The 11,478-nt window shown below is 58.9% G+C and overlaps 1 protein-coding gene across 3 annotated transcripts in view; it reads right to left on the bottom strand.

The window, feature by feature from the left end:
• The window catches only part of MYBPH (myosin binding protein H), a 25,421-nt gene extending 21,175 nt beyond the window's left edge, over nt 1-4,246 (bottom strand). For all 3 annotated transcript variants that reach the window (XM_017835535.1, XM_017835536.1, XM_017835534.1), the window contains exons 1-3: nt 3,892-4,246; nt 3,571-3,705; nt 978-1,145 (exon numbers count right to left, since the gene is read on the bottom strand). In XM_017835535.1, the coding sequence (XP_017691024.1) occupies nt 978-1,145; nt 3,571-3,705; nt 3,892-4,246 (658 nt within the window). The remainder of the gene's footprint in view (nt 1-977; nt 1,146-3,570; nt 3,706-3,891) is intronic.
• Nucleotides 4,247-11,478: the final 7,232 nt, after the last annotated feature.

Genomic DNA, 11,478 nt, shown 5'->3' with positions numbered 1-11,478 from the left:
CTTTTCCTAGGAAAAGCTGATGGTTCCTGGAATAACCCTTGTTGGCATTATTGCTATTTTTAAGCAGCTGTAAAATCCCAGGTGTCCTTCGGGTACCAGGAAAACTTGGGAGTTCATAATTCCTTGGAAAGGGAGAATGAACCTGAATGTGCTGTTTGCTGAGCAGGAACCAGCAAAGCCTCATCCAGTGGCAGCATCCCGGCAGGAATGTGAGCCCTGCCAGGCACGGGAGCAACTCGTTCATTAGCGAGTTCAGCGTGATTAGAGTTCAACGTGATTAGAGTTCAGCGTGACTGGAGTTCCTACAGCCCCGAGGAGCAGCTCCCGCCTCCCGTGAGCCAAACAAACAGAGCTGTCCAACGGGGAGAATTTTGGGGATCTGCTCCTGCCTCCCTCCAGCCAAACAGACAGAGCTGTCCAACGGGGAGAATTTTGGGATGAGAGCGTGGCCGGGGTGGGGAGACGGGCAGGGAGGGACATGGACGCCGAGCTCCTGCCGCGGGAATTCGGCTCTGCCTGGTGAGTCCTTCACCCCCAGAGCTTCCCCGGCTGCAGGAGCAGCCCCTGGAGGTTGGGAAGGTTCTCCCTCCCGAGGGAATTGGGCGCAGGCACGGAGAATAACCCCGTGGGTTATTCCAATCTGGGATTGGATCCGTTGGGTGCAGTGTGGTGCTCCAGGGGGGTGGGTTTGGTCCTTTCACTCAAGGGTTGGACTGGATGGTCCCGGTGGGTCCTTCCAGACGGGAATGTTCTACGGTCTGGGCCAGAGGTTGGATGTGATGTGTGAGAGGGGCAGAGGCTGCAGGGATAGACACCTAGGAATTCTGCAGGGATGGACACCCAGGAATTCTGCAGGGATGGACACCCAGGAATTCCGCAGGGATGGAGAGGAATTCTGTAGGTATTTCACCCAGGAATTCTGCAGGATTTCACCCCGGAATTCCCAGGGATTTCTCCCGGCACTCGGCAGTACTCACGGAGGATCTCCCTGATGAGCACGGGCTGCTCCAGCGTGGCCGGGGCGCTGGATCCGCCGGCTCCCACGGCCATCACCCGCACATGGATCTTGTCCCCGGAGCTGAGGTTTGGGATCGTGTAGCGGGTGGAAAGGAAAGGCTCCTGGTTCACAGCTTTCCACTCAGAACCTGGGATGGACCCAGCACAGAACTTCAGGTGTGCCAGGGACAGACAGACAGACAGACACCCCCCCAGACAGCAGGAGCCCCCCAGGAGTGATACAGAGAACCCCTTCCTGGGAAAGATGGAATGATTTGGGGCAGCAGCGGGAAAAGGGACCTTAGATGGGAGGTCGGGCACCCTCTGCCAAGGAGTGTGGGGGGGTGAAGAGCTGGGTGTGAAGTGTTGGGGATGAAGTGTTGGGTATGAAGTCCTGGGTAAGTCCTGGGTATGAAGAGCTGGGTATGAAGTGTTGGGTTATGAATTGCAGGGTATGAAGAGCTGGGTATGAAGTCCTGAGTAAGTCCTGGGTATGAAGAGCTGGGTATGAAGCACTGGTTTATGAAGTGTTGGGTTATGAAGTTCGGGGTATGAAGTGTTGGGTAAGTCCTGGGTATGAAGTGCTGGGTAAGAAGAGCTGGATATGAAGTGCTGGGTATGAAGAGCTGCGTATGAAATGCTGGGGTATGAAGAGCTGAGTATGAAGTGTTGGGAATTAAGTTCTGGGATATGAAGTGTTGGGATATGAACTGCTGGGGTATGAAGTGTTGGGTATGAAGGGCTGGGTATGAAGTCCTGGTTTATGAAGCGTTGGGTTATGAAGTTCGGGTTATGAAGTGTTGGAGTGTGAAGTGTTGGGTAAGTCCTGGGTATGAAGTTCTGGCTATGAAATGTTGGGTTATGAATTGCTGAGTATAAATTGCTGGGTAAGAAAAGCTGGATATGAAGTGTTGGGTCTGAAGAGCTGCTTATGAAATGCTGGGGTATGAAGTGCTGAGTATGAAGTGTTGGGGATGAAGTTCTGGGATGTGAAGTGTTGGGTATGGAGAGCTGGGTATGAAGTCCATGTATGAAGTCCTGAGTATGAAGAGCTGGGTATGAAGTGTTAGGGTGTGAAGTGTTGGGTAAGTCCTGGATATGAAGAGCTGGTAATGAAGTCCTGGTTTATGAAGTGTTGGGTTATGAAGTTCTGGGTATGAAGTGTTGGGGCATGAAGTGTTGGGTAAGTCCTGGGTATGAAGTGTTGGGTAAGAAGTGCTGGCTATGAAGTGCCGGGTATGAAGTACTGGGTTATGAATTGCTGGGTATGAAGAGCTGGAAATGAAGTTCAGAGTATGAAGAGCTGGTAGAAGCTCAGCAGTGGAGCAGGAGGTTGTTTGCAGACATGAAAAGGCATCACGGTCCAGCAAACCTGATCCTTGCTGACCACAGGCATTTCTGAAAGCAAAAATCCTTTGACCCTCTCCTGCCAGTCTGCCCCTCTCACTGCCCCAGGGCAACACTGGGGCTCCCCATGTTCCCCAGCATGTCCTACCCTCCAGGCAAGATGCCACCAGCCCCATGGACCTGTCCATGCCAAGCCACCTTCAAAACAAGGAGGTTTTCCTATCACTGCCAAATCCCACCAGGGGCTCTTTCCCTTCACCACTGGCTTCCTGCTTGGAAGGGGCATCTCAAACCCACCCCACAGCCAAGGGGTAGAACCCCCCCAACCCCCAGCTGACACAGCTTTGCCTCGTGCCAAACCTCTGAGGAGGTTCCTCAGCTGGAAAACGAACTGCCCCAGTCACCAGAGGCCTGGGTGTCCCTAAAGAGACCTCCGTGTGCCAGGGGTTGCTCCTTCAGAGCAGGAAGGTTTTCCCTGTCAATGCCATCAGAGCAGCCAAATCCCCCCAGCTCCTCTTTCCCCTCACGGCTGGCAGTGCCCAGCCCAGCCCTCACTCAAACCTCACCAGGTTTTACCCACCCAGGGCCATGCCCCAGCCCAAGCACGGCAGTCACAGAGTCCCCATGGTGGTCACAGCGTGGCTGGAGCTCTCCTGCCACCCAGGCAGGCCCAGCAGAGCTCCCAAACTGTGCCCTCTGGGTGGCTGCCACCCAGCTCCCTCCAGGAACTGCTGCACCTTTGCCTGTGCCACAGAAGGGCCTGCTCGTGGCTGTCCCCTGTCCCCAGCCCAGTGATGGGAGCCAAGAATGTGCCAAGAACGTGCTGACCATGTGTGCCACGAGCTGAACAGCCAAGGATCGAGTTCCCTGAGGCCCTCGGACCACCTGGGTCCCCCAAACCCCTCCGGGTTCCTGCAGCCCCAGCCCACCAGCCCCAGCCTCCCCCTGCAGATCCCACCAGACACGTGGGCAGGCTGGTCCCTCCTCCACCCTTCAGCTGGACACAGCAGTGACATTAAACCCCCTGCCAGAGACATCCCAACTATCTGAAGCCAACAGGAAGCCCCACTTCTCCATGGGAAAAAAAATAAAATAACAATTTAAAATGAACCAATTCGGGCAAAGAAAGGGAGTTGGTGCCCTGGGAAACGCGTGTTCAGCTCCACCCCACAGCCGCACAACACACCCCACCCCTCTGTGCTTAGGGGCAGGAAAGCCCGGTCCTACTTCCATCCTTGCAGATCTCCACCACGTATCCATCCAGGCCCGCCTTGCCCGTGTGCTCCGGGGCTTTCCAGGTCAGCGTGAAGGAATTCTCACTCACCTCCTCCACGGCCAAGGACAGGGGGGAGCTGGGAGGCTCTGGAACAAACCGGGGGGTGAGGGCAGGCTCTGCCCCAGGACAGTCCCTCACCCTCAGCCCACCCACCCTCCTGATCCTCAGCAAAACCCCCTGGATGGTTTCACCCCTCCGTCCCCTCACCCCGGCACCCCCCCCCCCAGCCCCTCCAAGCTCTGCTCCGCTCCAGGGTCCCGTCCCGTCCTCACCTTCCGTTGGTTTCTCGGGCTGGGGTTCAGGTTCGGGGGCCGGGGGTTCGGCTGGGGGGGCTGGGGAACCTTCTGCGGGGGCTGGAGGGGCTTCTGCTCCGGCTTCGGGGGGGGTGGGAGCGGCTTCTGCGGAGGCTGGGGGCTCTTCAGCAGCGGGGGCTGGGGCCGCTTCTTCTTTAGGGGTCGCTTCTTCTTTAGGAGTTGCTTCTTCCTTGGGGGCCGGGGCTGATTCTTCCTTCGGGGCTGGTTCTTCCTTGGGGGCCGGAGCCGCCTTTTCCTTGGGGGCTGGCGCTGCCTTTTTCTTGGCGGCCGCCGGGGCGGGTTTTTTGGCCGGAGGGGCCGTTTTCCCCGTCATCGCTGCAGAGCCGGGGGCTGGGGGACAGCAGGGTCTGGAGGCTCCGCTCCGGGGGCTCCGCCCTGCTCTGGGGTTCCTGCTCCACACAAAAGGTCTCTGCTCCCACTCCGGCTCCGCGGTGGGATCCCCGCTCAGGTGTGTTCCCTCTGCTCCTGGACGGGGGAACCGGGTCACTGAGCCAGGACAGGGGCTGCGGTGACTTTTATAGGCTTGGGCTGGCACTTGTCACCTCCCTGCAAACCAATCTGCCGCTTGTCACCCCCCTGCAAACCAATCTGCCCGTGCGGGCGGGCCGGGACAGGAATAGCCACCCAGGACCTGCACATTCAGCAGCCCCCGCCGCCCCTTCCTATGGGATGGCAGCACATGGGCCCGGCCTCCCCCCCCCCCGGGCTCTCACAGGACCGGGTCACCTTTCTTTGGGGACATGGCTCCTGTCTCCAGCACTCCTCTAGCTTGGGGCTTACCCAAGCCCCACTTGCAGCCCCTCAGCCACCTGCTGCCCCCCATGTCCCCTCTCAGCTTCTCCAGGGACCCCTGGACCCCTCGTGCCTTCCCCAGCCTCTGCACTGACCCCATACTCCCCCAGCCCCGTTAATCCTGCACTGACCCAACTCACCCACTTCCCATCCCGTTCTCCCACAGCCCCTGGAACCCCAGAGCCCTCTGCTCCCTCCGTCCTCCCCCCACCCTCAATCCTACAATTTCTGGGGTTGGAACACAACCCTTGGGATCATTTGGCCCAACCCATGTAGCTGTCCCCACGCTCCACCCACGTTCCTGGAGAACATCAATCCCTCCCCAGCCCTGTGCCATGTCCTCCAGGCTCTGCCCTGCCTATCCCACTAGGACCTTGGCCACGGAGCCTGATCCCCTCAGAACTCATGACCAGCCACCCTCCTGTCACCCCCCAACCCAAATTCACCCCAAATCCCCCCACTGAGCCAGGAAAGCCCCTTAATCCTACAGGACACAACCCCTCACCCTCTGCCTGCTCATGTTTCCCTCCCTTCCCATGTATGAGATACTCCTAAAGATGTCTCTGCATCCCTGTCCTTCCTCAAATCTGGGCTGACAGAGTGTTTTCCCTGTTCCCCAGCTGATTCCCTGTGTGCAGGGAGGCAGCCAAGCAGGCCTGGCTCCCCTGGGTGCTGCTCCAAAGGCTCCTGGTTCCGTGGTCCCCAGGGAACACCCCCAGCCATGGACAGCAGGGTCAAGAGGCACCCCCAGGACAGCCAGAGCATGAGGCCTGTCCTCTGCCAGGGCCAGGTGACCCAGCCTGGCACCGAGGGGTGGCTCTTCAGGGGTGGAGGGGAACTGTGGCCACCCAGGGATGGGAGGGAGAGAAGAAAGAGCAAAGCCCCTCTGGCCAGGCCTGGTCTGTGAAGGGACGTGGGGACATCCCAGAGGAGAGCCCGGGGGATGATGCATCCCAGCTGGAGCAGCAGGACCCTCCTGCTCCAGGGAGGGATGTTTGTCTCTGCCCCGGTTGTTTGACAGCAGGACAAGGCCGGGACAGCCTGAGCTGGTGTCGGTGCCCCAGGGAGGGCCCGTGTCCTCCACAACTATGTGATACCCCAGATGTTCCTCGATTACCTTCCCCGTGAGGAGGAATGTGGCAGTAAAACCTTCCCCTAAATACCCTCGGGATGCCTGAGGGATGAGCTTTCTGAGGCAGGGGGAGGTGACAGGGCACTCCCAGACTCTCCTGCTGCCATGGCCGGGCACGGCAGCTCCTCCTGCCCCCCGGAGCATCCTGGAGAGGCTCGGACTTGCCAAGTGGGTCACAAACCAGAAAATCTTCTGCAGCTGCTCTGGCAAGAGAGGAGACAGTGCTGCTGCCCAGGGCTGGAGGAACCCTTCCATCTGAGCTCCTCCAGTTGCCCTTTGCTCCCAGGTGGGTCTGGCATGGAGGGCACCATGGGAGAAGCTCTGGTTCCTCCACAGTTTGACCTTCAGGGATTCCATCCTGCCTTGACCCCTCCACTTGACTCCTCCACATACTCTGATGACTCTTTCCATAGGTGGCCATTTCCAGACTCCCACAGACATCCATAATCCTCACAAGTCTTCCCTGTGCCTTTCCTGAAGACGATCTCGATGTTTAATCTGCACTGAAAACACTTTGTTGTAAAGAAAAGAAAATGTAGGTTTCTTTTGATGAAGAAAAGCAATTTGAAGAGCTCCGAAAGCAAAATAAATCAATACCACCACTCTGGCTCGTCAGGAAATGAGCACACGGGTTCCTGTCCATGTTCAATCTGGGGGAGCAGGGCTGAGAATGAAATGCTTTCCCCAGGAAAGGAAGAACACCAAGGCAACAATTTCGCTCGATTTGAACAAAACTCTAGGTTTTTTGACCTGCTGGATGACGTTTGGGTGCCGTTCGCTCTGTTGACTCACAGGGTGACTCATAGTTCAAGTGCAAATGAATCAACAGGGTTTTATCACCCCGACTTATCTGGGGCACGTTACTGGAGCCTTTTGGCATCTTGTTTATCCACACAAGACACCTCACACTGAGCAAACTCCAGCAGGGGTTGAGCAAACTCCAGCTGGGAAGCTCTGCTCTCCACGGCAGGGGCACCACGGCAGGTTGGCCAAGCTCAGAGTTGGAGGATTTCAGAGGCACCAGAACAGAGATGAAGGTTCCAGTTCCCACCACCATAGTTTTGCTGGTGGAGACCCAGCAGGGATGGTGATGGGGCGTCTCAGCCCCCGGGTTTGGGTGAGGGACCTCAAACACCCACAGGGACCGTTCACCTCAGAGCTGGGCCTCCATGGTCCTTGTGGGTCCCTTCCAACTCGGAACGTTCTGGGATTCTGACCTGGTGAAAATGAGTCTAGTGGTGGAAATAAAATCCTCCTCCTCAGCGTGGAAGTGGACATCACCTGGAGGGGGCTGTGCTGGCTCCTCCTGCGGGCAGCTGGGAGGGTTGAATATTAAAAATTTAGTGGTAATTAAAAATATCAGCCCAATTTTGCCTGGAAATCCAAGTGTTTCAGGGTTTTGCTGAAATGCAGGTTCTCCCTGATTCCCAGCGAGAAAAGATCTCTTCCTACAGAAAGCTGAGACTTTTATCAATTGGTTTTTAAACCCACGTTTCCAGGGCATTGATGTGTTTCCTCAGCTATCTTCCAGGTAACTGTGGGTCTAAACAGGGACCGTGTCATTTATTCCCCAAAGGATCAGATCCTCCTCATGCCACTGCCCTTCCAACCCCCCGGTGATGCAACACGGGCACCTCCCAGCTGGGTTTATGGACAGGGCCCCATTCCAAAGGGGTAAATCTGTCCCACAAAAGCATTGGATTGATCCATCCCCCCAGATTTTTCCAGGAAATCAGAGCCCTTACGGGTGGGAATGAGGGGGAGCCTTGGCAGCGCCTTCCCCGCCACGACAGCTGAGCAGGGAGAGGGAGGATCCTTCCAACAGCTGGGGCAAACCCTGGGGCTTCTAGAGATTAGGACCATCCCTAAACGAGGCTCCAGGATTAGACAGAAGGTGGGGAGACTTCCCACTTGTGCCTTGTAAAGCTGAGATGCCAAAGGCCCAGGATAAAGGAAGAGCTCCTTTCATCCATGTGGGAAGGGCTCCCTGGAGCTGTGACATCGTCCCTGCTCGTCCCATAAACAGCTCTGGGGGTCCTGGGGGGCTCTTTGCACCCCAACAGGGCTGGGACAGCAGTGGGATGTCACACCTGGGTCACCACGGGTCACCAGCAGGTCCATGGGCAGGGGACAGAGCCAGGCTCCAGGGGATGGTCAGCAAGGAGAGTCACCCCCCCCCCCCCGTGCCAGCGTGGGAAGGGGACACCCAGGGCTGAGGGGGACACCCCGGACTGAGAGGGTTCCCAGCGCCGTCCCCAGTGGGACACATTCAGAGCCATCCAACAGGAGAGGGCAGGAACTGTCCCCTCCTGCCATCGGCCACATCCAGCTCTGAACACATCACAGGGAGCGTGAGTCCGTGGGAGACACCTCAAAGGGCCAGGAAAACACCCAGACCCCCTGGATTCCAGCAGGAGGGAGGTGCCCAAACCCTGATATTGGGGGCATATTGCTGGTGGTCACTGGAGATGATTCCTGAGCGGGGCTGTCCCCTCCTTTCAGCTGCTGCCCCTCCTGCCATCGGCCACACCCAGCTCTGAACATATCACACGGAGTGTGAGTCCATGGGAGACACCTCAAAGGGCCAGGAAAACACCCGGACCCCCCCGAATTCCAGCAGGAGGGAGGTGCCCAACCCCCTCTGTGTCCCTGGTTCCTGGTGACAGCTCCTGAGCGGGGCTGTCCCCTCCTTCAGCTGCTCCCCCTCCTGCCCCTGCCGGGCCCCTCTCCAGGGGGTTAAGTCAGACCTTTAGGGGAGTTAATTCAGACCTCCAAAGGGGTTAATTCAGACCTCCAGAGGGGTTAAGTCAGACCTCCAAACACCCCTGGAGCTCACATGGAAAACACCCAGTGGCCAACCACAAACAGCAGCGGGGATGGCTCCGTGCCCTGCCCGGCACCTCCCACCTCCCACCGCGCTGTCCCGTCCCCATTCCCAGCACCGGTTCCAGCGTTTCCAGCCTGGCCGTCACCGCGATATTCGCGGGCGCTGAGTCAGGGGCAGGGACAGTGGCAGGTGGGCCCCGGACAGGGTTTCCATTGGTCTGTCACACACAAGTGGACTCTTACTTCACCCCCCAGCAATGACCGCGGGCAGGGGCTGCCGGGCCGGGCTGGGACGATCCCAATCCCGGACCCAACGCCCCCCCGGCTGCGGGGCCACCCCCCCGGGTTGGAGTTCCATCGAGTGTTGTCTCTAAAATGTCCATGCTGAAGGACATCTCCTGCCTGATGGGCTTCCCTTGGCTGGCCCAGGCTCCTGCTCCAGGGGAATCCCTGGATCCATCCCGGCTCACACCAGCAGCGCTCACGGTCACCAAGTGGATTCACTGGATCTTCTTTCCTCGTGGAAAGGGCTGCCCAGCCCTGGCACAGCTGCCCATGGCAGTGCTGGAGTCACCATCCCTGGAGGGACACCTCAGACGTGTGGATGTGGCACTTGAGGACCGGGGTCAGGGGTGACTGTGGCAGTGCTGGGTTAAGGGCTGGACTCAATCCGAAGGGTCTTTTCCATCCTAAATGATTCTCTAATTCCATGATCAGTTGGGGTTCACCCCCCACCAGCTCCCACAGTAGCACAGGGGGCCCAGCGCTGAATTCCTGAATTCCTGCTGGGATCACGAGCTGCCGGAGGCAGGACCTGGGAATTCAAATGAGAACCGGCTCTTGGGGGGTTGTTTTGGGGCTGTGCTGGGATCGTTCTCCTCCAAGCTGGATGGGGGAGAGCAGCAGGAACACCCAGACAGGGATGATCCCATTTTGCCCCGTGACTCGCAGGGAGCTGAGCCAGGGAGGGGCTCCGTGTCCCCTCCAGCCTGGGGACAGCACTGGGAAAACCATCCCAGGGAGGCACAACCTCAGAAACACAGAATCACAGAATCAGAAACCGCAGAATCCCAGACTCACAGAATCCCAGGATATGCGGAGCTGGAAGGGACTCACAAGGACCATCCAGTCCAACTCTCAACCCTACACAGGCCCATCCCCAGAGTCATCCCCTGTGCCCCAGAGCATCATCCAAACCCTCCTGGAGCTCTGGCAGCCTTGGGACTGTGCCCACTGCCCTGGGGAGCCTGGGCAGTGCCCAACCAGCCTCTGGGGGAAGAACCTTTTCCTGAGATCCAACCTGAGCCTGCCCTGACAGCTCCAGCCATTCCCTGGCTGCTGTCCCTGGTCCCCCCAGAGCAGAGCTCGGTCCCTGCCCCTTCCTCTGCCCCTGCCCAGGCAGTTGGAACTGCAGTGAGGTCTCCCCTCAGTCTCCTCTGCTCCAGTTGAACACACCAACTGCCCTCAGTGTCCTCACACGGCTTCAAATCAAGGCCCTTCCTCATCTTCGCTGCCTCCTTTGGACAGTCTCTAATGGCTCAATAATATATAATTGGATGATATTTTACCCTACTCTGTTTGCACCCCAAGGAATTACTCGCTCCAAGCCCCTGTGCCAGTGAACAAAGTCACGCCTTATTTTGCCGAGGGAGCCGCGGCCGTTCCCAAACTCTGTTTCCTGCACCCGCCGTGGTTCCGTGGATCCATCCCCCTCCCGGCCGTGGCAGGGGGGCACAGCACCCCCCGGACCAGCAGCTGCCCGAGGGCCGTGACCCCCGGCAGCTGCCCCGGGCCGGGACGTGCCGGGCGGGCAGGAACCCTCACGCACCTTGGCACCGCATCCGTCACCTGCCGGGAGCGGGGCCAACCCGGACAGGGGGGTCTGCCCGGGCTCTAGGGGTTTTTTTTCCAGCCCTGCTCTCCCTCCGGGGCTGCCAGCAGGAGCTCACCTAGGACAGGCAGGACGGGCCAGCCCCGCTCTGCCCGGAGTCACCTCTGCCAGGGCTCGGGGGTGCCAGGAGGGCTCTGTCACCTCCTGCCCCGCCGGGTCCTGCTCCGGGGCTGCAAACGGCGGCTCGGCTTTTCCTTCTGCTGTAAACCAGGTGCTCAGGAAGCCCCCAGGTGTCCCAAAACTGGTTTATTCGGGATATTTGTGCCCAGGGGACGCAGCCACACGCCCGCTCCTGTCCCTGAGCTGTGCCAGCCCTGGGGTCAGCGCGGAGCCGGGACGGGCTGCAGCAGAAGGGGGAGGGCAGAGCTCAGCCCGGGGCTCCACCAGCCCCAATTCTGGGATCATCGGTGCCAGCAGGAGCTCAGCAGGAGCACAGGGACAGGCACCACCCCCCAGAGCCTGCTCTGCTTCTCTCCTGTCATTGTGGGTCCCCAGGAGGGTCCCCAGCCCTGCCCTGAGTTTTTGAGGCACTGAAAACCCTGCCAGGATGCCCCGTGACATTGGGGTGACACTCCAGGTCCCATCTGACCTGTAGCTTTCCCTCTGCTCCCCTTTTCCTCCATCGAGGACTTAAGGCCACCCTGAGTGTCCCACCGCTGCTCCTCCCCAGTCCCTCCTGTGGGACCAACACTCCCCTGCCAGCTCTTCCCATTTTCCTCACATCCACCCCCCTCCTTTCCTTGCCTTAAACATTTCCACTTTCACCCCATTCCCTCTGCCCTCCCCAGCCCCTCTTCCCACTGCACCCTCCACCCCCCTCCCCACCCCAGGCAGGGTCTCTGGAGGGCAGCCATACCCCTCCCATCCCTGGGGACACTGGTGGCACTGGGACAGACCCCTCCCA

This window comes from Lepidothrix coronata, unplaced genomic scaffold, assembly GCF_001604755.1.
Source record: "Lepidothrix coronata isolate B3197 unplaced genomic scaffold, Lepidothrix_coronata-1.0 Scaffold259, whole genome shotgun sequence".
Classification (NCBI taxonomy): Eukaryota; Metazoa; Chordata; class Aves; order Passeriformes; family Pipridae; genus Lepidothrix; species Lepidothrix coronata.
This window is presented reverse-complemented; position numbering and strand designations above follow the sequence as displayed.